Source organism: Myripristis murdjan, chromosome 18 (genome assembly GCF_902150065.1).
Source record: "Myripristis murdjan chromosome 18, fMyrMur1.1, whole genome shotgun sequence".
Lineage (NCBI taxonomy): Eukaryota > Metazoa > Chordata > Actinopteri > Holocentriformes > Holocentridae > Myripristis > Myripristis murdjan.
In genome coordinates, this window is record NC_043997.1 from 16,597,035 (window position 1) to 16,624,508 (window position 27,474).

General features: G+C 42.2%; 1 protein-coding gene across 4 annotated transcripts in view; it reads right to left on the reverse strand.

Moving 5' to 3' along the window:
• LOC115376785 (adhesion G protein-coupled receptor L3) overlaps nt 1–27,474 on the reverse strand; it is a 209,142-nt gene that overhangs the window by 12,480 nt on the left and 169,188 nt on the right. For all 4 annotated transcript variants that reach the window (XM_030076553.1, XM_030076550.1, XM_030076549.1 and 1 more), the window contains 5 exons: nt 22,965–23,174; nt 18,611–18,831; nt 12,739–12,805; nt 10,291–10,382; nt 1,357–1,525 (listed from right to left, as the gene is read on the reverse strand). In XM_030076553.1, the coding sequence (XP_029932413.1) occupies nt 1,357–1,525; nt 10,291–10,382; nt 12,739–12,805; nt 18,611–18,831; nt 22,965–23,174 (759 nt within the window). The remainder of the gene's footprint in view (nt 1–1,356; nt 1,526–10,290; nt 10,383–12,738; nt 12,806–18,610; nt 18,832–22,964; nt 23,175–27,474) is intronic.

Here is a 27,474-nt window from a genome sequence, read left to right on the forward strand (position 1 = left end):
AGAGTAGAACAGGCATTTGTCTGCATAAAGTCCATCCATGGTTTAAATCTGTGTGCTTTAAAGGGGCAGAGGGCAGGATTTTTATTTTTTTTAAAATAGCATTTTATCGAGAAAAGTTGGGCTGCAACAGAGAAAAAAGCATCACATCCTGATTGCACTGAGGTACTGTAGATTCACACTATTTACCTTAATTACTAAATTATGATCTTGGACATGCATACTATGGACAGTAACGATTGCAGCTCAGGAAATTTATCTGAATCCAACTCACCCTGGCAACCAGAACAAAATGTTGAACCCGTCCCGAGTAAAGCCTGAGAAATATTCTGTCCAAACCTGACCACCATCAGCCAGAGCCTCAATAAAACCTGGCATTTATATTGTAGAAATTTATTTTTAGACTGCTCATTAACTGTCGTCTACGTAGCTCCTTCCACTGTCAGATTAAAATTAATGAATAGATGGAGAATCTAAATTTAACATGAGGCTATCAGTCAATTCCAACCAAAGAGTCAATCAAAATTAAGTTTAAAAGTCACTTTAACAAATTCTTTCATCAATCCATGCCTTAAGACAACATATGTCCAATATCAAATAATTGTCAACACAAGTAGGAACAATTTTAAATGTGAAAGGCAGGGCAAGACATCTGATCTGATCTGAAAACTTAAAATATCTTTTGATTCAAAACTTGAAGAGTGAAATACGATCTGTCTCCTAAACAGCAGCAAGCAAGAAAACTGGAATCACCAGCGTTAGATCTTTTGCCTCTGTGAACATTTTGGTATATTTTGAAGGAAAGTGGTCACAGATTGGCTGGGTTACGTGGGTGTGCAGTTCACTGACATCACATGACATCATTTCTGGGTATCGGAACTCAAATATTTAAATAAATTACATCTCAACCTCGTTTTTAGCTGAGGTGTGAGGTCAATTAATTCAGCTTTAAGCCTCGGGTATGTAACTTTTTAGAGAATGGGCAGATTTTCATCAAAAATTTGATGTCAAACTGCTCAAACAGGACCCAAAGTGACATGCACGCTCATGCATAGTCATGTGTGTGGCTCTGATGTTGATGCAAAGAGGAAGTAGGAACTGGTGAGGCATAGCTACGGTAAGATAAGTTCAATTAATATAGCTAAGGTAGGCTAGGAGGAGATTTTCCCCTTCCATTTCTTTGAAGTGACTGGTTGCTTGATTCAACCTGAACAGATTTTAACAAATGAGATTATAGCCCATGAAGACCAGTTGTTCTTTTTTTTCTCAGTGAATTTGGTTTGGATTGGACCATCTGTGTATAATGGTGATTTGCCAAAAAAAAAGCTAACTACACAAGCTTTCAGAATGAGTCCGTACCTTCTTCTGCAGCACACAGTGGAAAATGAAGATGAACATTCCCTGCAGGGAGTTGAAGATGGTGAAGAGGTAGGCCATTACCACCGTGCTCTCATTGACATACATCAGGCCAAAAGCCCAGGTGAGGCCCAGCAGGCACAGCAAGGCAATGGCCCCAATCACCCACGATCTGGAACACAGCAAAATAACCAGCTTACAAATGATCTGAAAACCTCATTGTGTTCAAAGAGTTTCCAAAATACCCCGTTCTATTCACAAAAGTCAATAAAGAAGGTCAAGGGCTAATCATTAAAGAAGAAATAAGTCCATGTTATTTTTTTCAGAAACATCATTATAGTAAATCACTGGGATATCCTTTAATGCCCTTTGCCAAATCATACATCAGCTCACAGAGGTCTTATGTTACATGTGACCCTTCAGAGGTCAAATAAACGCAGACGCTGACTTTTCTCTTACATAGTGTCAACCTTGACATAAGGTCACTGCTTTGCAACTTCAAATTCAAACTACATGTTTTCTTATCAGTGAGAATTCATGTTGCATCGCCAAATTGAATGAGAATCAGTGGAGGCACGGCTAATTTAAAGGCCATAGCTTTAACTGCAGAAATGTGCTCACAAGGAATCGAAAAAATAAATGGGAAAATAAATGAATAAATAAATAAACACATAAATAAATGGAAAGCAGCTCATGTTATGAATAAAAACACAGGTGAAAAGCAAGGGCAGCCTATCAGTGGGGCAAAAACACATGAATTCAGATGAAGAGGTAAGAGAGAAGATGATGAGAAATAAACATGGAATTGAATTTTTTTACTCATTCGTACTCTTTCGAGTGAAGCCAGAGTAATACATTAACAGATAAAAATGTGGGGTACATCATTAAAGAGCAGAGTGACTGAAAAATACCTGATATAGTTAAAATGTAAATGTGAAACCGCCACTGTTAGGTGAATACATCTAGGCTACACTACCATGCAGTTTTCTATGACTCTGCAGCTATCAAATATGGCATTTTCATTGGAAGCCAATTTTCATTTTCATTACACATTGAAATCTATTGCCTGTGGGTTGACTTAAGTGTCTTGTAGCTGTAAACTGAAATAAATGCTGTGTAAAAGCCTGGGTCTTTAAAAATATTGCATGGTCACCTGCCGTGGTTATTGGCAGGAAAGTATAAAAACCAAATGCTATCTGCACTTTAAAGTACTTATGAATAGTGTGCCTATAACACTACAGTGCTAACATTTCTACAGCGTACACTGTGAAGATACAGGTGGCATTTAAACCTAATCTCATGTGTCACATCCGTAGGCCATGTATATCTAACGCAGGAGGGCTGTGCACACACTAATGCGGCCTTCAACTTGACTGAGTGCTCCACAATGCATCATGCTAATGATTCAGAGAGGCAGCTAGATGGATTTGGGTCCTGATTCGCTCTTATAGGAGAGTAAATGAAAGATGGCAGTATGGATGGAGGGCACTTCCAGTTTTGTCTTACTTGATCTCAGGTTCATAATCCTGATAGCTGAGCAACATGACAAGAGCAAAATAACAAAAAGAAAACAGGCAACATTAAATCAAAGCGTGGCATAACAAGGACTGCAAAGTTATGTAAAGTGTGAGGCCCTGAAAACAGTGTTCAAATTTAGACATAGAGGGGGAAATCACCGAAACGATGCACTAGGAGGCAAGGGAGCTTATCTCGGCAACGGCAATGAAAGCTGCACTGGATTTCAGGCTGCATCCACATCCACAGACATTCACAAATTATGGGAGGGGATTTGTGCTGTTAGTGATTTACAGGTGCTAAGCATAATTATCTTGGTTCACAGAAGTATCCAGCTCCCCTCATAAATGCTGGCAGACCTTAGCATTTTAGATGTTATAAATGGGCCAGGTGCACGGCAAAATAAATGATTTATGAATTCGGCAGGGCAACCATTAAACATAATTTTCCCAGGGCTGTCTTAATGACCTGGTGGGAGAGGTACTTCATCAAGGCGATTGCCCCCTGAATGGACAGGGAAACACAAGCAGTGGGCAAAAAAGAGAACAAAATATTGACCTCTAACTAGTGGCGTTTTTGTTCAAGGAATGGTTGATGATAGAGACACCAGAGGTCATAACAGATGCATCCGAGAGGACAGGATATGAAGAGGCTACCACTCATACTGTACGCCGCTTATCTGGCTTCTGGAGATGGCGGATAAAAATATGAGTTTGAGAGCTGCATAGTAAAAGCCTTGATGCAAGCCTTCTGAAACTGCACATGGCATTCATCTACCAGCAGAACAACTCACTTACAAATGAAGTGGTTGTATCGCTAAGAGTCTTATCCTGTCTGGAGTGCTGAACGCCTGAAAGTCATTAATACAATATCAGTAACCGATCCTCTCGGTTCAGATCTCCGGCATCATCGGCTGCAAAACAGTTCATTGTAGAATTTGGCGAGGCAAAATCCAAAGTTCTCATTATACATGTGCATTTTAAATGGATTTCACAATGTAAACTATTTCATCAAAGCAATTCCTGTCCTGCTCAACTCTGCCTGTCACAAAACCTCAACTGCGTCCCACTGAACCAATTTGAATGGCCGTGCAATGATGCCGCTTGAGATCTACATCCCTGGGGGCTGCGGCACAGATGATAGAGCACTTGTAGGCTTTCACAAGGAAAGAAAAAAAAAAAAAGAAAAAGCGAGAAAAGCTTTATTGTGCTAATCATCAAGCAAAAATGCCAAAAATGAGTAATTTTAAAGAGAGAGCTATTTCAGACTGTGGTGTCAAATTACCGACAATTTTCTTCAGAATGACTCAATTTGCTGAGGTACCATTCATTCAAATGGCACAAATCATTTAAGTATGAGATTGCAATTGGTCAATTCAACCTACTTTAAACCTGCACAGAGAGCTGTTTCCGAGAGGATAAAAAAAAAAGAGGAAACGCTGTGATACAACTCTACAGGGTGTTAATTATTTAACCAAAGGTATGCTTGAAAGGAAATGCCAATCACCTGAAACTGTTTACCGAGACATCAGTCGCGCAAAGTTTTTGATGTCAGCGGGGACATTTTTTATCGCTGACATCATCCTAGTTAGCATGTTTCATTTGAAGGTTGTTATCAGCATGGAGAGCGGCGTGCGCCAGACAAAATTCAAAACCCTTCTCCTCACAAGATGCTCAGTCCATCATCTTGGAAATATGCCCCGCGCAGCAGAAGTTTGAGTGTTTAGTTTAAGTTACACCAGTGCAAAAGTCACGCCCTACTCCATGAATCAAATGGCAGTGTCAGTAGCTGTCGAGATTATGGGGAGAGGGGGAAAAAACACATCAAACACAACATCAATTCTACTCTACATCTTCTGCTGAGAAATGTTACATCTTACCAGTGCCATTCTACAATAACACATCCATCATAATAACGGTAGCTAAAATGAAGAGGGAGAAAAAAAAAGATGAAAAAACAGAGAGATGTTAAAGATAAACATGGCATAAGATAAAAAGGCAGGATGCGAGTTCTAATCAAAAGAAGAAAAGCTGGGAGGAAAAAAAGAGAGATACACAGTGAAAGAGAGATGTAACATTCATATTAAAACAAGACCGCATGATGAAATCTGAACAGAAAACGTGACATCGAACCAAACAGAAGAAAGATGAGAGAAAAGAAGACACACCTCATTAAACTAAGTAAAATTGGCTTAATTAACCCACACCGTCATGATCATCGAACCGCTCCTTCTTGATAAGCAATTTTCAACTGTGAGAAAAGCTTATATGAAAAGTGAGGCAAGGCTGCCTCTCAAAATATGAGCCAGTTTCTTTTACTTTTGACTAATGGCCAAGGCGGCATTGACCAAATGGGACAAATAAATCTCAGGCTCTGACATTTAGTGCTGAGAGAAACACGATCATTAAATAAGTTTCATTTCAATCCATGTTAAGAGCTGAAAGACTGCAGTCTCCTTTGTTTTTCTTTTCTTTTTTTTTTTTTGTTGTTGTAAACAATAGGTCACGAGCTCCAGCTAACACCTATTATAATTATTCGAGATGTATTTTTGCCAAGCAGAATCTGGTTTAATATTTACAATACAAGCCAGTGTGCTGCGTGTGTGCATGCGCGGGTGTGTTGAGTAATGAGTCATGAGGTTAAAAACTGTGTCAGATGAATGAGGGCTGACAAAAGCCATGCGGCATCCTACCATTTTCCAGCGCCAAACTGAAACGATGTGGGCTGTTTTGTGCTCTGTAAGACCCATGGTCGGGAGGTCAGGCCTGAGCTACATTGTGGGAGACCAGCGTGATAAATCATACAATACACAGAAGGCCAGCAGTCAATATTTTCCTGAACGGCAAAACAAGGCAATGCTTCTAAGAGGAATTGAAGACATACACACACACACAGGCATGTTCGCACACAGGCTTGGAAAACGGTAACCAAATATAGTTCTGCCAAGAGTATTTGATCTTAATAACTGCCAAGAATGTCAACTAGGACTCTGGAAGCATTATAAACAAGCAGTGGCAGAAAAAACATAAAAAAAATTAAAAATAAAACTCATTTGGTGGTCGCCGGTCCAGATCCACACAGTTTTTTCAGGCTTCATTTATCTGACTCAACTGCGAGCCAAGACTCATTACTCAATATTTTAAAAATAGGGTCTCTATTTTGTAAGCACAAAAATTCCGATCGCCAAGACCTTGGAATACATTTAATAATCAATCGCAATATTATGCCATCAATCATTTATCAGAGTACAAAAACATTTTTTAATGGTGCACTTCTTTTTTTGGAATAAAGCTCTTTGCTCAAAAAAAAATGTGACCGCCATTGTGGTCCAGTCCTGGTCTGGAGTCGAATCAAAGTGCACCGCTGAGCGAACTATTTCCAGATCAAGCCTCAGTGCAGCGGCTACAGTGCCAATCGAGGGCTGCTGGGTATCTGTGTGTATTTCAGCCAGTGTGAGAAAGGCGACGCACGGATTTGAAATCGGGTGTGTGTGTACGTGCGTGCAGTTGTGTATCTGTCTGGTGGGTGTGTTTGTTTGTGTAGTAAATGTGTGTATATCCTGTGCTGAGAAAAGCAGGGCAGACAGAGGCCACTGTGCTGAGACACAGCCAGCGACGCGAGGCTACACAACAGCAGCCAGTATGCTGGCCATAAAGGAGACTAATGTGTCCAGAGTGCCTTAAAAAAGGCAGGGCAGACAGCAAAAACATAGCAGAGACCCTTATCCATCATGGCAAATAGGCAGCAAAACAACTTTACCCCATCTGTAGAATCAGTCTGCCTGACACCAGCTTGAGACCAAGACAATGACCAAAAATGCTGCGTCACTATACAGTGTAAAGGGACTCTGAACCCAGCGCTTGTCAGCTGTGCCACACAGAGCCAAAGTGAAACTGCAACTTTTTGCCTCTACAAGTTAAGAAAACGCCATCAATTATCCAACAAACCTCACAAATTACACAGATCAAACACAGACGAGGACTGAAACATGACAGAAACATGACTTGTGAACTGCACGACATGCTGTTGTTTACTGAGATGTATTACTTTCAGTGGCTTTTAATGAACAGCATTCCCCACAAGTCCAAGACCTTTAATGTCAGCTGGCCTGACCGACCACTGTCACACCGAAATCTGTGGGTTGCTTCTTTACTTAAAAAACTGAATTTGAGCCTACAGACGGCCGGCCAACTTTAGTCATAAGCTTTGCAGTTTTTTAAACAGGCAGCTGGATATTTCACAAAAGCAATTTTATGCTTTTGTGCTGTCAAAAAAGGAGATGTTACTATGCTAAAAAAAAAAAAATGTTTTCTACAACTTGGTAAAAAATATTACAAGATTTTCTTTCTTTTTTTATGATGTAGTGACCTCTGAATATGAGCAGAATATCCCACCATCATGACTCCTCTCCTATGGGAAAATAAACAGGAAAAGAAGCAGAGCGAAGGCTAACCAGTAAGTGGGAGCCAAGTATTTGGCTCCCTATAGCTTCTCATTAAATCTGAATAAATAATAATAATCATCAAGAACTGTGGCTAACAAGATATGAGCAGCAAGGGTGAAAGCTGAGCATATATATATGTATTTTTTTTTTTTTTAAGTATTTGTCCATTTGACTGTGTGAGGGAATTTACTGAATATTCCGACTCCACCAGAAAGCCAAAGTCATTCTTGTTACTTGTACTACTGGCACCCAAAGCAGGAGGTCAGTCCATAAAAAAACAATTCATTTTTTGACATCCAGCCAGCCATCTTTGAGGAGATCCAATTAAAATGAGTGAAACTGAACCAACAACCCCATCAAGTTTAATCTGCAGAGCCGAATCCACAGAAGATGCAATGCTCCAAACCTCCGTGTGAGACCACGATAGTCAATGTGCAATACTCCAATACTTCAGGAGAAATTTGAATATAGGGGGTTTTGCATTTACTGAAGCACTATTGCACAAGGGTATATTTATTTTTGCTGAATGTAAGCAAAGGAGTTGTGTACTTCTCACAACCCTGTGGCACACACAACTGGAAATCAAAGCTGGAGCAAAGTATTATTATCGAGCTTAACGGTCTGGCCCTTTCTTTATTGAACGCAAATTTAATTGGCCTGGCAAAACAACACTTTAATAAAACGCATTCCTTGACTAAAGACATGTACACATATTTACCAGCCATTCTAAACACAGAGGAGGTACACATCGAGTTTAACAGTGCCATTCATAATTTCATGTTATCTGAGAGGCAGCCAGGGATATGCAGACTCACAGACTCAGATACACACACACACACACGCACTATATGAATATTCATCTACGCAATGTTGACGCCAAGATAACACCAGGCTAATTCTGTCAGATTGCCTCCTGGCCTTTTCCAATGCAGACAAGCGTGCTCTTCAGATAATGATGGACACCCAGCAGAATACCTGTTTCATTTTAACCCAGGCTGACACAACCTTTCAGCATAATGAGAGATGCTTACCTGGAAGACTCGGATTCCTACACCCAAGGGTTGGGTGTTCGCAAGCTTAAGTGCTCTTAAAAAGGCTCCGAAATACCAGAGGGGGGGGAAGTGAATTGTTCAAGAGCAGCGGCTTGAATACAGAAACACAACAAACCTGCTGCACAAAACAGAGGCGCTCTTAAATCAGGGGTTTGTTAAACAGTAGGAAAAGGGAGGGATTGGTCTACCTGAAATCAAACTGAGGAAGTTGTTGCCCGCGCTTCTAAATGGAGCTCAGGAGGCATTTTGTCAGGCATAAAAAGCCCCATGGAAGAGCTCCTTCTGAGGAGGTATTACAGAAAACAGTTCTCCCAGTTTTGGCATGGATGCTGCAGTCTGGCCCGTTCATTCCTGGTGCACTGTGCGAAATAACCGAGGCTTGATTTAAGCAAGGACCTTTAAACTCAAATGTCCTCACTGCACACTGTCGGGTAGGTCTTACTCAAATCAACCCCTGGCAATTTTGTGTCGTGCACCTTAAATTATGATGGCGGCGGTGGCACGCCTTGAGATTTTTCCAGATAGGAAATTATGTCACTAGAAAAAACAAACGGTTGGGTCACAACTGGGCCTCATCAAAAATCAACCAATCATTTGCGGGAAAAGTGGGGCAGCAGCCATTGCTAATGCCAGGGGGAAGGGTGGGGCCACCAAAACTACCAGCCAATCAGCAACCAGTGGCTCATCGGTAATGAAAGAATGTCTCTAAAATGGCCCAGGAAAATAAGCTAACTAAAAAATGGTGAAAATAAACTGAATAAAAGATGGGAGGAAATAGTCTACCTGGAGTCAAAGTGAACAAGGTGTTTCCTGTGCTTCAAAATAGAGCTGTGCTGTTGTCTGGTGTGAGCCAGACTATCGACCTCATCATGAGATGTTCTTTCTCGCTGTCATAAAAAGCCACATGGAAAAGCTATGGGATAAATATCATAACATTTCAAAACAGAAAAAAAAAATCTGTGAAAGGTTGAAACCCAGTGTTTCAAAGCTTGAAATCTAATAATAATAATAAAAAAAAAAAGGTTTCGCAAGACTGAATTTGAAATTTTGACGGCTTTCATAATGTTTTGATAGGCTGAAAAAGAATTCAAATCTCTCCAAACACAATTTTGTACTTGAGTTTTCATTCTTCACAACTGCAGCACTGTTTTTTTTTTTTTTTTTTTTTTTTTTTTTTTTTTTTTACAGTTTTCCCTGACACGTTTTCACTGTTTGAAATTTGTCACTGTTCTCCCAGTGCAGATGCAAAGTGGCCACTTTATTAGGTACACCTGCACAGTCTAATACAATCCGATACAACTGTTCTGCCATAAGATTTACTTTTATGGTGCCTGTAATGCTCAGGTTTTCTTTTTGTCACAGTAATAGAGGAGTTCATTCAGTTCTATGTTTGGCATTGAGCTCATAGTTCGTGGTGCTGATGTACTGGACTGCGTTTTATTGAGAGGTGTTTCCAATATTTTGTCCCCCTCCTGCATAAATAAATAGGAAGGACAAAAAAAACACAAACACCTCTCTAGAATTTATGGCAGAGCTCTTGCATTGAACTACATTAGACTGTATAGGTAGACCTGATAAAGTGGCCACTGAATGTGTATGCACGCGCACACACACACACACACACACACACACACACACACACACACATCTCTGGTGTCGGAAGCGTTCTGGTTTCTGTCTGCAGTCTGAGTGGTTTTATGTAGGTAAACAGTCCATGTGGGGAGTGGGTTTTTTTCCCCAGCCTATCAAAAAATTATGCAAGCCTTCAAACATAGTTTCATTGTTACAAAACCTTTTTTTTTAACTAGATTTCAAGCTTTCAGACACCTTTCAAAGCTTTTTTATTAGTACGACATGATGTTTATCCCATAAAAGGCGACTTCTGGAAGCTTCTAATGTACATCTGGTTGATCTGAGTAATCTTACTTGATGTTGTCCAGGCAACCAGAGTCTGGCTTTAAGATGGCCGTGTGATGGAACATCTTGTAGAGAGCAATGCCCAGGAAGATCACATTGAGCTGAGAGAGACAGAGAGAGAAAGAGAGAGAGAGAGAGAGAGAACAGAGATTCACAGAGGGGAGAAAAGAAGACACACGCGGTGATGAAGCTTGTATGTTTCCCGTTTCAGTTCCATTCATTTTAAATCAGGGCACTTTGTAGCACAAAGTCGCAATGTTGCAGCGAGACTTGGTTTCCCACTTTGCCAAACAGAGCGCAAAATCCTATGAAACTTCTGTGGCGGTACATCGGACCTGACAGGGAACACAGAGACAAGACAGCTGCATACTTGTATGAGGGAGCCTTTCCACCTCACTGTATTCACACTTATCTCACCATATTCACACTCTGAGTCAACCATAGGGAATAGCTGCTTGTGCCGCGGCATTCATTTTCTTTCTGGCAGAAAATTTTTATACATGCGAGTTATCGGCTAGAGAGCCCATCTGTGAAGGTGGATCAGCTCCCGATGCCTTTTTGCAGTTGTTACATGTGGGAAACACACAGCATCCTCCGACAGCATTTGGTATTTTAGTGAATGGTCAAATGTTTCAACAGCCATTCATAAATGCAAGTATAAGACATCATAAAACACCTATTTCTGCTGCTGTATATCTTATTTTTCATCCTAAGACCAGGCTAGGTAATAAAAATATTTATACAAGAGGTAAAGATCACTTCATTCAGTGTACTGTATCTTGAGTTGTTTCAACATTATGCACCCGCATCAGTTACTCGGTAAAGTCAAGCACATTTTAAGAACTTGAAATACCAGAGGCGGTTTTTCACATAAATTTGGGCCTACCTTGGCTGAATACGTTGTAATTAGTCGAAAGAAAAAAGGAAAAAAAAAAAAAAAAAAGGAAGAGAGAGAGAGAGCGTGCTCATGTTTCCCTGCTGGAGATCGCGAAACTGAAATACAAACAGACCCACTGTGCATCTTTGAGATACCTCATTATTCTCCCATTCAGTGCGAGTCATTAATCACAAAAATAGAAAAAGAGTGGAATTTAGATATGGCACAGGCATGTTTTTCAGCTAGAATGAATCCTCATTTGGCATGCAAACCACTGTTCGCTGGGATGTGACATTCAACTGATGGTAGGTGGGTCTGGAGCTGCTCATGATCGCGTCTTTGACCCAACCCCCCCACCAAATGGCCGGAGGCAGAGCTGGATCTCGGCTCCAGTCATTCTTTTCTGGTGTAGATATTCTTGTTTGTGCATCTTACAGAGAGAGGAGTGAGTCATGCGGCACATAGAGACGCATTGTGAATGATTACTCCAAACTGGAGCATGAAAGTGCATTATGAATGTTTGGATTCAGAGAAGGGATCTAAGCTGGGCATTAAGTGTTGTATGCACAGTGGTGTGTGTGTGCACACGTGTGTGTGGCTTTTGTCGGAATTACGCGTTTGGGTCTCACTGCTGTCTACAGTAAATGATTATGTGGGCTGAGCACAGTGCTGCTTCACATTCAATTAACTGACTAATTGTCAGATTTTAGAAGATTTTAGTCAAGATATTTTTAACCACTTTGCTGATTTCAAGTATTTCTTATGATGTATGACTCATGTCCTGGGAAATTATGCGCCCATCTCTGGCGTCACAACAATATTCAAGTGTGGCATTAGCTTAAATGGATGAACGCTAAATCTATCACCAGATCTAAAGTGGTTATCGTACATGTCCGCATTAACTTGGAGGAGGGAATTCTGGACGGAATGGAAATAATGTCTAATAGTGATTTTACAGGCACAAGTGGATGAATATATTAATTATTTCAGTGGGGAAAAAATCCTTAACACTATTAGATGATAAAGCATTAGTTTAGTCAGAGGCTGCCCTAGTTGCAAGAGAGAAAATGTGTGTATGCATGCGTGTGTGTGTGTGTGTGTGTGTGTACGCCCCCCTTGCATATTCTTGTTTTATCTGCACCCAGAGCTGTCTCTCTGTGCCTGCGAGGAGGAGATGGAGAAAGGTAGCAGAGTGCGAGTCGGAAGGGGAACAAAATCAATCATAATCACAGAGCGGATTACTCCAACACCGCATACTGAGCAGAGTTCACCCTCCCTCTCTCTCTCTCTCTCTCTCTCTTTCTCTCGCGCGCTCTCTATTTCTATCTCTCTATCTCTGACTTTCCCGCCAAAATGGTCTCAGTCATTGGCTGCAACAGGGCGAGAAATGGCAATATATTCTGTACAACCCTCATTCATTTTTCTGGACGGCTCTGGGCCCGGCGGTGGCATATATGCTCAACAGGGCAGGGAGGAGAGGGTGGATGGAAGCTAGAAAAGGGATCTCTGTGGACCATTTAAGCGGCGACCCGCAGGCTAAGTAGGGTTAATGAGCAGAAGGGGGGGGGGGACACGCTTACCATAATTATCAAGGTTGCTGGTCCTATGAAACTCCAAATGAAGTAGGTGTCCAGGCGAAGCCAGCAACTGCAACGGAAGAGAGGGGGGGAGAGAGAGGAGGGAGATGCGAGGTGAGACAAAGAGGAGGAAGGAGGCACAGAGTGGGAGTGGAAAAAAGTGAGCGGTGGGAGTAAAGGGGATGAGGGGGAGAGAAAAAGAAAGATTTGAGGTTACAGTTTTATTCTCCTGCTCAGAAGACATATATATCAAGTGGGAGACTGGAGTGCCACAGAGGAATGGGCACTTCAAAACATAGATCCCCTCGAGGGGCTTGAAGAATTATGGCCATCGCTGCGAATTTGGAGGGTAAGAATCTAAAGGGGGCATTCAGTGTCACTGACAGCAATGATGATGGCCTTTTCATAGCTGGGGCAGATGCACCATACAAACGGCAAGAAAAAATGGGGTTTGATACCTCGCTAAAACTGTCGAGCCCACGCTGGTGTACCTCAGGGCTGCTGGATTTTCCTCAATTCCATTTCAATCTGGCCGGCTGAGGTTGCAAATGATCATCATCGATACTATTTTATGGACACTTCAATTAGCTCTCAACTGTGTGACTCCGAAGGAATTGGAATGACCCCGACCCTGACGGACATGACCACGCACACTTAAGCACTCGACAAAGAGTCTGACATGTTCGTGTTAACCATGACAACTCTCTAGGAGGCCAATAATTATGTAATAATGAAATAATAAGCGCCCTCTTGACCTCATGCTTAATGTAAAAACATCACTGAGAGTCGATCTGTCTCTATTGAACAAAATAGAGACAGTTGGCAGAAGCAAAGGGGCCGACGGAAGGTGACAGGGCAAGCTCTTTTGAAATGACCAAAAGGGAGGAAAAAAAAAAAAGGAAAACTTGATTCATGACCTGTGGCTGAATTATTAATCTTTTAATCTCCGCTGCTGCACCAGACAGACGCCTCCATTTTTGGCCACTGGAAAATTACAGTTCACACAGCAGCCGCGATGTCATTCAGGCTGACAAAGAGGCGAGATGGAGGTGGCAGAAAATTAGCTGTAATTCAATAGCATTTTAAGGCAGATTGAAGCGTAGCAGGCACTTGGGGTTTGGACGATAACTGGTAATATATGAGTTGTGGAAATAAAAAAAAAAAAAAAGAAGAAGAAGTGAACAGTGCGGGTGCTATACATCATGGAAATACAATGCACTAAAATGTGATTTGAATCTATGCAGCGGATATTTCAGCATCTTCCTTTATAGAAAACTTTTTTGTTTTTATGCACACACACACACACACACACACAAATCCCATCTCGCACATCTTAAACCCATTATGACAGCAAAAGAAAGCAAGAGACAATGCCCCATGCTATGGTGAATTCTATTTTGGTCCCATTTGCTCTGAAAAAAACCCCAAAAAAAACAAAATGGGGCATCTCCCGTATTTACAACACCACCAACCACAGATTTCAAATTCAGCCACGGCCAAGTTTATACATCTGTTTCACTTTTTGTCTCCACAGAACTGTGCAAAATAGCAGACAATACTTTGAAACAAGAGAGAATATTTGAGGAGACAGGACAGAAATTGACTGTTTCTTTGCTGTTACTAGGATTTCTCCCACGCACGGATATCAATGGATGAGAGAATGCGACACACACACACACAAAACACATACGGACACATGCAGACGTGCACAAATGCAAACACAAAGATGCACAAAAGCAAACGGCACTCCGGCAGCTCATCAAAGGCCCCGTACGTCGCCGTTATAAATTATGCTGAAAGCTCCATTGTTCCTTTTTACCTTCTTTCTCAGATCATAGAAAGATTTAAAGGCATGGTGGGTGGTGGGGGCTGCAGGCTGTCATCTTTTTCTGCCTCTTCTACCTTCCCTTTTCCACTTTGTCATGCTTGTGTTTAGCTTTTGGAGCATATCTAATTTTGCATGTTTTCCTTATGTGCCGCATTTGCACGGTCCCGTACCGGTTCCTTTGGCGCCCCGGCGACACAGACCGTAAACGTGAACCAGACGACGCGGGAGCCGCGCGCTTGTCTCCCTGCCAATTCAACGCCAGTGGCTTGCGCTGGGGTTTTCGGGCATCTGCGCCGCCAATCTGCAGCGAGCTGACACATCAGTTTAGTTTTGAGAGAATGTCCTTTGAGCGGAGGCAACTTAATCTGCAAAGACGTCTTTGCAAGAGAGCAAGATAGATAGTTCTTTCAGTGGCATGGTAATAAGCTGATGACTAATACACGGTGAGCGGGGCAATGTGAAATAACTGGGCCAAGTAGATCACTGGCAGCTTCTTGATTCTGTCTTGATTATTATGATGTGACGAGTCCTCTCTCAGCACCTCTGCCTTGACGCATGAGCTCTAACACTTACGTACACTGCTACGCACAACCGAATAGCGGTGTCCAAGTATTCTGACTCCAATAATGTATGAATAATGTATGTATCTATCCTTTTCCTTTGAAATGTAAAAACAACCCTAGACAAAATAATTACTGAAACAGTTATTCTAAAAGAAAAATATCATTGGGGTGGAGTGGAGTAGGGGTGGGCCATTACATTTCATAGTATTGTGCTTTTAACAGACAGAAAAATTTTGATTCTGTGTTTCAATTTCAACCTGCTCCATAGCATGTATTTCCCCAGAGAGAGTGTAGCTCACTGGATAAGAGCAGGTACCACTTGTTAAGGAAGGTCCTAATTGCAGCGACCTGGGTCCAAATCTGACCTCAGGCCATTTGCTGCATGTCATCCCCTCTCTCCCCTGCCTTTCCTGTCTCTCTCTCTCTGCTATCACTGTCAAATAAAGCAGAAATGCCCCAAAAAAATCATCTTTAAAAAAAATGGATGGACAATTTGAGAGACCAATGAGAGAGCGATGGACAGATCCTATTAGCTCCCTCCCTTTTTCCACAATAATCCAGATCTTCTTCTTTTTTTTTTTTTTTTTTTTTTTTACTCTGTACAGAGGAGAAAGCCTGAGACAAGCCTGAGAACGAGGTTAGGTCATTTGTCAACAATAGCATTCACACATTTCATGTCAATTCAGAGCGATTCACTCTATTCCTTCTAGCAGATCGATGCAATTGAATCGCCAGAATTCATGCAATCAGAAGTCAATGCGAGAAATGAATTGTCACACCTCTCGTAATTAGACTATTGAAACAGTAACTAGACCACCGAGGAATGACAGCAATTTTCTCTGACAAGAGGTCACTCTGTCTCCCTAGTTTACTGTCCGCTTTATTACTTTTATAGGGAAACTGGGGAAATTATGAACACACTTTCATTTACAGTTGAGCCCGCAGGGAGTTTCCACATGCAGAGGGAGGGCCATGCATAAAGCATACACAGGAATATATACAAGACTGTACGTGGACAATTCATGCACATTTCAAATAAAGTCAAGTAAAATTTATTTATAAAGGATATAAAAAACAGCTGACCAAAGTGCAATCAAAAAATAAAAACAAGTATTTATTTTTCTTTTTTGGGGGGGATCACTGGGGTAACTGGCACCTATTTTTGTTACTGGCAAACCACAGCAATAGGTGCATGAAATGCTCACACATAAAAGGTGCTCAATTATGTTCAGTCATTTCACATTAACCGTCATTAATAGCACCATTAAGTCCCTTGTCCATCAAGGATGATTTTGACGTCAACAGCTGTATGTTTCTCCTTAAAATAAGGCTGCCTGTGATAACACTGCTGTGGCACCAAAAAAATCAATTGGAGGTAAAGCAACGTGCTGACCCCACCTTCTGCTGCTCGCCACGTGTCACGTCTTGTCCCGTCCCCCATCCTTCAATAGCTGCCTATAATTGTTCCACCGGTGGCGGGTTTTAATTATTCACATGATGCCGAGACTCAGGCGGTGGCAGCTATCACCTCATCCATCACCAAGAACTATGGCTCGCCAATCTACAAATGTACTGTCTAACAGCTACGTGTGTGAGTGTGTGTGTGTGTGTGAGCGTGTGCACATGTGTTTGTGTGCACGTGTGTGTCATACATGATAAACATCTTGGAGGCAAACTGCTGATGCTGGTCTTCATTATTTTCAGATGGTTAGAGATTAGCAGGAGAGGAGAATGGAAGCGCTATCATCTGCCTCGCATCGCGCCGTCTCGCAGACTAGTTTCTATTTCAGAGGAAAGGGCTGGAGCGATGCAAATTATTTCTTGAGTATCTTCTGCAGGAAACACAAATAGGCAGTGTCTCTCTATCTCAGCCATTTTTTTCTTTATCATCGCTGTCTCTTTCCCTCTCTTTCATTCTCCGTCTCCCTGCTCATGCTCCCTCTCCCCTCCCCACCTCCCTGAAATCTCTCCATCACTGTTCTCTACCCTCGGTGCAGTAATTTGGGCACTCCGTAAATGCTGAAGACATTAACCACAATAGCATGACATTCATCCAGCAACACTATCTCCTGGAGTTAGCATTTTTCACTGTCAAACAATGTCAATTCAGCACACGTACGCAGCCCCAGTTACCCGTTCAGCTCCATTCAAAGCTGATGATGAGCAATAGCTACTGGAGCGCCTTGTGCAGTAAAGCCGAAGCCCCCCTAAACAAAATAAAGTTGTCGAGTTGTTAGCAGCATTTTCATGGCTGTGGGTTCACACAAAATGGTGGGGTTGGGTGGGGGAAAGCAGAGGAAAAACACTAGCAGGGTGCAGACTCATCCCCGGCTCCTACTTTGCTAAACAAAACGTGGAATTCTTACAACGTCGGTGTGGTGAAATCTAGACATTAATGTTGTGTTTCTATGTCTTTATCAGTCATGTCAGGTTTACAGACGCGGCCTCACTGCCAATTTCAGTCATTTGAAAAACCAAGTGTACGCAGTCCATACGAGTAGCTTTGCGAGTGCAGAAATCCAGATGGTGTTTTTGCACCTTGTTGCAAACTGACTTCACCAAAAAAAAAAAAAAAAAAAAAAAAAAAAACAAACTACAACTACAATGAGCGAGTCAACTTAATTATCGTCTAAAATTCTCCTGAGTGGACAAAACGGCTACGGTTTATGTAATTTCTACACTGTACAGAGTGCTACCTATACTTAAATATCTGATTTCCCAGAGAATATAAATACCAAATACATCAGTGGAAAGTGAACTAATCAGCAGCTGAACTGGGATTTATAGGCTGGGAGTGGAGAAGGGGGGGGACTCTTGACTGTGACCAGAAGAAGAGGGTGGTGGGCGAGGGAAGAGGCAGCTCACTTCAACACAGCTACCAGACCAGCACGTATGTGGAGCCGCATTATGCTCCAGGCTCACAGACCTGCAGCAACAGTTTCATCACTGAGTCTATTTTCCTCACGACGGATGCACACTGATTTCAGAGAAACACACAGCTGAAAAACACCATATATACCTTTTTTTTATCATAACACCACAGAGGCACATATATATTCGACCTACATACGTCTTTAGGGTTTTTACTGTTGTTATGCAAGATAGTCTGTGTATAAAGTGAAGATGGAAGACACGAGTTAATCACTGGAGTGGAGAAATAAAGGGAGATATATGACCACCAGCACTGCCTCTATAAAGGCAACATCAAAAAAGATAAAACTTTGGATGCTGCTGTTTTGAATTTGCAGCCTTTTTAATGGGGTATTTCTCCTCAGTGTAGCATTTACTAAGAGTGGCCTCTGGACTGCACAGAAATGATCCTGAAACTATGCTGCTATATGTCTGCTCCACTTCTACAAGTCAGATTTGCTGTAACATTGCAATGCCTGTGTCACAGACAAACATATTTATAGTATTTTATGTCCAGTCAGACAGACTGTGAGGTCGAAAATTCTGCTTCCAAACTCGCTGGAGCTATACTCACACTCGATCGGTGCCGTAACTGCGGTAGTCCACTGCAGCCGAGACAGCCACAATAAGTGCGGGAACTCCATAGCCCACCAGGTAGAAGTAGCGGCGGCGCGAGTGCTCACTCTCAAACACTTCCACCAGCATGATGTAGAGCTGCACACCCTCCAGGAACATCCACGTGAACGCCGCCAGGAAGAAGAAGTGGAGCAGGGCGGCAAAAACAGCACACGCAATCTGATGGGCGAGACAAACCAGAGGAGATCGAGGGGGAGGGGGAGAAACGGGAAAAGTAGCAGAGAGAGAGAGAGAGAGAGAGAGAGAGAGAAGTAAGCATTTACTGCAGATAAAAACATAAAACCATCAAATCATCGTGTTTTTCGCATTCAGCTGGCTTGGTTAAGGATTGAAAATCTAAAGGGCACCACATCACTGGCAACATATACCATCCAAGTGACTATCAACCAAACAGCCTCTTTTGACCTCTCCATGTTTCTGCCTTTCCAACAATTAGCATTGCTGAGTCTGGGTCAGCTTTGTTTGGCTGAAGCGATTGGATGCCTGCCTATTGTGACTGGCAGAAGAATGCTGCAGCTAGAGAGCCCATGTGGTCTTGTTTGCTGTAGCTGGCATGGATGACAGAGAGATATGAAGAACTGAAGTCAACCGTCCAAGAGCCATTTGGAGCTTACTGCACTGCATACCACACCCAGGTGCAAACACACAGGGCCGTTACACACTCATGTGCGCGAGAGGCGATGGACATTCAGGAGAGCACCTGAGTGGCCCGGCCCCGCGCACAGGATACAGCACTTCCACGGATTGATCTCATTATTGGCACAATTGAACATAACTGGGTATTTTGTCACTGAAATGGATTCAATTAAATAACTAAAAGGTTGAGTGGACATTAATTGCAGTCCAGGAGAGTGATCTTTGAGTTGGGCTGTGAATCACATCCATAAAATCTTATGGAAGGGAAAAGTGTGGCTTTATCGTGAAGTAGCTTTGCCAATTCTAAACTAAGGCCTTTTTGGATCTGATATTATGTGCAGGGGAAAAGAAAGCTTGTTTTTTGTGATGGCATGAGATTAAAAAAACAATGAAGAATGGCATTTCTTTGCATAACGTGCACAGCAAAATGGTTAATTTTGAATGTTTGGTTGCATGAGCATATTAATTAACATGCTGATTAGCAACCCAATTAATAGCAACCATCAATTTCTCCTTCAATTAATTATTTGAAGTTATAATTTACCTGCACTGATAAAATATGTGTGGACTGAATGTATGGGCAAATGTGGTGTCAGGCCGATTAAAAAATAAGGGATAAACAGGCTGTTAGCAATAAGCTGTGTTCCAGCGTCTGACTCCATGTGAAATATATGGATGGATGCATTTGTATGTGTGTGTGTGTGTGTGTGTGTGTGTGTGAGATATCATTTCGTACTGTGGTCACAGGAAGCTAATTACATCCACAACCACTCTGACTTTTTTTCTAAGAGAGCAAAGCTAACTGCACTTTTCCTCATTAGCAAGCAAAAATGGTACAATTGTGACAAGCTGTGGGTGGAATCAACCCCTTTGCCATCCTGCGTATAATGACTCCACATTTATCCACGGCATGAGTGGCATGCACACACACACACACACACACACACACACTTGAAGATGATTGCACAGTGACAGCATGCTTCCACCTGCTAACACAGCTGAGCTCCAACAGGAAAGTAATGCCATCCAACTACAGCCATTAAAGAGGAAGGTTGAGTGTGTTGAACAGCCTAATCCAGATTATCCTCAGCTCTTACAAATTGGTCAGCTGCACCAAGAGAGAGTGTGGTGCCTCTAGGGGCGGTGCATGGTGACAGGGCGAATGAATGTGGGTCAGTGAGTGTATGATAATGATATAGAAAACCAGATTGGCAGTACAAGTGAGTGAGTTTGCCGAGTTTGCTTGTGACTAGCATCTGAATGCACAGATCCTGTGTGTGTACGGGTATGAGCCAAGGCCTTGTGTGCGCCTACGTGGCTGTACTTGTGCATGTCTGCAACTCAACACCCAGAAGGAGGGGAACATTTGTTGAATTTAAAAAAAAAAAAAAAAAAAATCACCCGCTGCTTTTCTCAGTGTTTTGTCTCAATGAGCCAGGCATGAAGTTTTGGGCCAGTGGGAACCACTGAGAAGTGCAACTTGTAGCGCAGCATGACATCAGTAGTTACATCTTCCTAAAAAAAAATGTTATCCTTCCACTCAAAACTAAAAATCCAGACAGGAGACTGGGAATTCATCTAAGTGGACATTCATGCAAAGCTCTAGGCAAAATCATGAAACGGAAAGACGCAATCCAAGTCCCTGCAATGCAGCACTGCGTTCTTGACGGTGACTCACTTTGCCATTGTAGGTTGGCCAAAAACAATGCAATAATACTCTGAGGCATTGTATAACACAGACTGAGGGTTTGACCTCCATATATGGCAAAGCCCTTGGGAGGCGTGCACAAGCAAGCTTGTTCTTATCTTGGTGATTCGTTACACACTTTCTCTGGTGTGACTGGCTGTCAGAAAACGAGAGAGACTGAGACCTTCTGCTCAAAGGTCGTATCTCGGGAAAGAATATTATTAACTGATTTGTTTATGGATGGAATTGAGAGATATGTGTGTAGGAGTTAAAGGGCTAAGCCGTGACATTTTTTTTTAATACTGTAAAATCCTTTGTTTTGGCTCTCTGATCCACTTCATTTAGCCTTCCTGGTTTCATGGGTTTTAAGAAAACCGAAAAGCCCACTAGCAATGCACTACAAGGGATCCGACATGACTGACCTCGAGATCAGTAGTAACATCCAGTTGAGAAAGTACTCCCTGACGTATTTAGATGAGTAATTTCACTTTGGGTGAGATTTCTAGGAGGTGGAATTCATTATGCAACGCTGAGCCACATAACAGCATGCAAGGCTTTTTTAAAATTCAAATCCCTCACACTCAGGTTAGCAGAGCACATACAAGAGTGGACGCGATCCCAGCGTTGATTACTACCGATAACGCTGCCGTTTCACTGAACGAAACAATACATAAAATATACATTAACATTTGAACATTGTTTTACCCTCAGGCAAAAAGGAACAAACTCCTCTGGGCTGAATTCAGAGCTCCCTGCTTTTCCATGTAAATATTTTGCTGTGTCATTTTCAGGCTAAGACTACATATTTTTTTACTGTTATCAGAGATAAATGCCTAACGTGCCAGTGTTTTTCTTTTAATTGTCATTGTGGAATACATATTTCTTTTAAGAGTGCAGCATTCACTCTTTTGATTTTTTTTTACACAATTTTAAAGAGTCAACCAAGAATTACATTTGAATGCTAGAATTGGCTCCATGTGGACGTAACCTTGGAGGTCAGCTTAGATGCTGGTGTCTCCAAAAGATTACGAATGGTTTGGAATGAACTGTGAAGACGGACTATTTGAATGCAAAATCAGCTGCAATTTTTTTCAACGCTCGCGCAAGGATGAACAATCTTATGCGACAAGGTTAAACATTTTATGTCAAGACCGGGTTATTGTCCTGACATTCTTGCCCCAAAGAAAACAGAACTAAACAAGTGCGGTCAAAGCAGTAGCATGGAGCATTTGTAATACCGCCAAGTTGAAGAAGGACTGACTGTAATAGTGCACAGAAAACAGGAGGAAAAACCAAGTAAGATCATATATCATCATATATCCATGTAATTAAAAAAACGTTAATTCCTACAATGATAAACTGCTTTTGGGGATAAAAATAAAATCTCTAATATTATCAGATCAGTAAATGCAACCCAAGTTTTGTTTCAGCTGTTCCCTGCCAAATGAAAAGCTTAATGATGCAATGTCAATAAAATGCAGATGACTTTACAATATTTCTTGATAAGAAAATATCAAATCTATAATAATCAGTATATTACCCAGTGACTGGACAACAATAGTAACAACAGAGGGCAATTTTGTGAGATGGGATTTCCACAATGTGAAGACGAAGATGAAGAAAGAGAAGAAGAAGAAGAAGAAGAAGAAGAAGAAGAAGAAGAAGAAGACAGATTTTGTCAGTAAATGGTGCCAACAAGTTGAACATTCACTTATTTTTCTTGCCTAAATTACCTCTTGTCTGTCTATCTATCTATCTATCTATCTATCTATCTATCTATCTATCTATGTGAGTAAATTGAATCTAGTCATGACTGCCATTAGTCTCTCAAGTGCTTATCAAAAATGAATGGCATCTCTTGTATAAAAGCTGGTTAAATTGTGAATGTGGCCCGTCAAGTCCAATTCACGCTGCAAATTGCGTTTGATACAATCCGTCTGACATCTCTGCACCACCAGGCTGGTCTTACCGGCTGGTCTCCTCGATTGATCCCGACGAGGAAGAGCGACTCGGCGATGAACAGGCTGATGCAGAGGTTCTTGTGGATGGTGTTGCGGTCGCTCTGAAGACCACGGAAGAAGCAGAAGGTGAAGAGGCTAATGAGCAGGCAGACCAGCGACAGCAAGATGCCCACCCAAGTGATAACGTCCAGCAGCATGTCATGAACGGGGTCTGCATTCTGCAAGAGAGGGGACAAGAGAGAGCGGTCACACGACAGCGGGCTGACAGAGAGCAACAAATGCTAATGTGAACTTGAGGGAGAGGGTGCACAAAGTGACAACCCATATCTTGTTAGCTGCTACGGCAACGTGTGCTTTGGAAATGTCAGTCATTAAGATCGGCTAAAAATAAAATTAAGTATAAATAAGATACAATGAACAAATGAGATTTATTTGGCAAAAAATAGCAACATCTTACAGAAAGGATACAATAAGTGGCATAAAAATACAAGCATGGAAAACCATTATAACAACAAAATATAATCTTTTTTTTTCTTTTTCTTTTTTTTTTTTTTCAAATGAGCATTGACTCAATCCTCCAATAAGGCACTACACAGCCAGCCACAGGTGGTAGATATGAATCATGAATTAGTCAGTATGAATGAATCTAAAATGCCTCCCATTGTTTCCTTTTTGTCAGGAAACAAAGTGAACAATCCAAAGGGCCGCAGGTGGTTGAGACCAGCACAATAGGAATACAATCAAACCACAACATGGTCAATAACTTTCATCATTGCTTTTAGATAATTTTGTCTTTTCAAACAGTAATTTGCCACCACAGCCTGTTCCGGCCACTAAAAACGGTTCTGCTGACAATAAATACGCGGCTCCACAAGAGAGATAAGGATCGACGGTGATTCCGCTGCAACCCTGAAAGAAAATTTACATCAACCCATAAAACCAAAGTGCACAAATGGCTGCTTGGAAGAAAGCAGGCAAAAGGCGACGTACTTTCAAACAGCCGCATCTGAAGAGTGACTGACTCCTACAGTGTGTGCTTTATACAAAACAAAAGCAGGTCAAAGCCTCCCAGCGTAAAGATGTTGATCTGTCATGCTTGTTTTATACCTTCTGACGTTTCAGTGTCATATGTGTGGATCGGCAACAGGTTCATGTCTGTATTTTGATGTAAAGCAAAGAAGAAGAAGAAAAAAAAAAAAAAACACCCTGAGCTTGTTTTGCCTCATCAGCAAAATGTGAGGTATTCCTTGTTACATCTAAATACACACAGCCACTAACCAAGTCATGTCTGGTATTCGGTAATACATTGTCATTATCTTGATCGTCCTAAAAAAGCAAACAATAGAATGATGTGGGAAGAAAAGACGTGTCCGAGCAGACGCCAAAAACATGACACATGCTTAAAAAAAAAAAACATGCCTTCCATATGTAAAACATAAGAACAAAGAGAAGGAGATCTGAATTTATTAACTTAACATAATTACTGCGCCCAAACACTTTGGTCAGCTTCCTTCACTCCCTAATTTCCCAATGGAATTGTCCTCTTTCTTCAGTCTGCTGGGCATTGACTTGAAATAAGGGAGGAAAAACATGGGAAGGTGGGAGGGGGGGTGGGGGGTGGGGGGTTTATTTGAAAGAATCTGGCAACCTCCTTCCAGCTGACTGTCATCCCTGCAGGGACTTGGGGACTATCTGGGTGGAACTTGAGATTTTATGACATGACTATGCCTGAATGCTAATAAAGATCAAACAGGAATCACTTCAACACGAGCGAAAAAAAAAAAGTTACATATATTTAAAGCTAGACAGTTAATTAGCATTGACAGCCTGTTAGAAATCAGCACAGGTGAACAAAGATCTCTTGAAAGCCGAGCTCAGTTTTCCCTTAACTTGGCAAACATCAAACACTGACATGTGCTGTATATGAAACGCTAGACTTGGAGTACAGTTCTGACTTTTGATTTCAAAGGCTCCGTATACAGCACAGCGTCATGCAAATAATGTATGACTTGGAGCTGCTGTATAGGATACACACATTAAAATATTTGCTTATGTTAATAAAAAAAAAAATAAATAAAAAAAAAATGCAAAAACAGAGTATCCCTCTTCCCTCAAACGAGCAGCGCTTTAAATCACATTTTGACCACAGTCAGCAGTATTTTGTGCGGGGGTTAGGGAGAAAGGGGTTATCATCAACATCCATGGGCGCTATTTTTTTTTGTTTTCCTCCTTCCCCCAGTCAGGCTAGACGGAGAAAACTTGGGGTATGAAGTATTACACAAAAGGCTTGTTTAGTGGCAGCTCAGCTAATGCTAGCAGTGAGAGGAGAACAGATGCTGATCATTAAGGGGCTCTGGTACAATAACAGCCGCAGTGCTCCTTGAGCCTGGGGAGAGCGCTCTTTTGATTTTCCTGCCTGATGAGCCGTTGTGTATATGCTGCGGGAGGGTGGGGAGGGTGGAGGGGGGTGGCGAGATGCTACGCAGAGCACGCATGTGTACATGCGCGTGTGCATATCTGTCTGTATGAAAGTGAGGCTGATTTCAGCCCCCTACATGAGAAGGGCGCCTACGCGGTGGGTGGCAACAGATGTCGATGTTTGTGCCTGCGCGCGCTTGTAGGTGTGGGGTATGTGTGTGTTTGTGTGTGTGACACATAAGTCTGTTCTCAGTCCACTGCATCACAGAGGCATTGATGCGGTGGGTGGTACGAGCCGCAGCGTATTGTGAGGGGACCCTTAGGTCTCTTGGGCTACTGAGCTGTGCAATGGCTGCAGGCTCTATCCATCACAATCTCACCTTCAATTGGAGCGGGCCGGAGCGGAGAGAAGAGAAAGCAAAAGAAACACGGAGAAAGAGAGAGTGCGGAACAGAGAGAGGCAGAGTGAAAGACACAGGGAGAGAGAGAGAGAGAGAGAGAGAGAGAGAGAGAGAGAGAGAGAGGGGCAAAGAGTGTATCCACACCTGGATGATGGATTTACTGTGGAATGATTTCTTTGTTCTGGGAGGTGGATGATGGCTTAGACATCACCGGCTGCAAATTCTCTGCTGAAAGTTTTCTTTTACTGGGGGCTCTGCACAGGCAGGATGGCAAATTATGTCATCTGCAGAGCCTCTGCACCTAACCTCACACTGACAAGCCTCCACGGCGGGAACCTGTATAGGGGTCTCTAAAGTGGGCAGACGTAATTTGCTCTGAAATTCACTTGCTGCATCACAGGGGCTGCCGAGCCATACGGCGTGTGTTACTTACTGGGACACATCGCGTTTGTCCACATTCGATTTGTCTTCCAATCTTTCTCTCCCACATTTTTTTTTTTCTTATTTCTTAAACACACATATTTTTCATTCCAGACGGATGCCTGAGGAGATTGGCTTTGCCCTTAATCTGCTTGCATGTAGCACAAAATAAGGTTTCTGGGCAGCCAGGCAGACTGAGGAGAAAGAGTAGACATGACAACAGCCTCCTGCATCACACACTGGCTATTCCAGTCAAGCCATCTGAACCTGACATCGCATCATACACACTTAATTACCATAACATCCTGCGTCCAAAGCCAAATCTCCTTAACCAGTTCTTAGAAATGCTGAAGGGGCGAACTGGTGGAGAGAAGAACAGAGCGTCAATCCTTTATACCTCAAAGAACTGCTCGCAGCATGGGGCCATGAAGCCAATCCAATTAAAATGCATAAATCTGCCTATATGCCTCCAGAGAGGGGTTTTGACTCATGAAATATGGTTGGGTGGGGCAGACGGCTGTGCTAAGGGGTAGTGGCCCACTGTGGGAAGTCATGTGGCAAGTTCACCTACGATATGACCAAGGATTTATGATCTGCATAGGGATGAGGAGCAGTTGTTGAGAGGGCATATGAATCAGGGGTCCTGGCAAATTCGTCACGTTTAAAAGGGCCGTGGGAGAGATTCCAGCTGCATGGAGGAAGTTGACATTCAGCGCGAGCACCTAATGTAGTCACACTGTGTTCTAGGCTATAGTAACTATGATATAATGCCTGAGTGGGACTTTCAGCTGCTGTGGCTGTCAACAAGGCTTCACTCATCTACACTTTCAACGTATATATAAGTAAATGCACTATTTTACACCAATTTTCTTTCTGTGCAGACAACACTTAGTACTTCTCCTACAATGTAACATAGCATAAATGTTCCCGAACTTGATTCCTTTCCCCATCACAGCGGCTGTGTGACAGCGTCAGCATAGATTTTCCATGGGGACATTGATGAATGAAGCCCAAATATCACCGCTTCTATCATCCATTGGGACGTACGATTGATTTATATTTACTGGTCTGTTGAGAGTAGTGCCACTTACCAGTAGTTCAATCCTTCCCTGGGGCCCTCCCCAGCACACACATCTACCACCTAAGTAATGGCCTGTAGGTGAAACCGGGGCAGGTCTATCTTTCTTGAGTTGTGGCTCGTGCGTTAGCCCATATTTAAAAGGTTCTTTCACAATGCCTGTCGGCTATCTTCACAAATGACAGGCTTAAATTCAAAGGA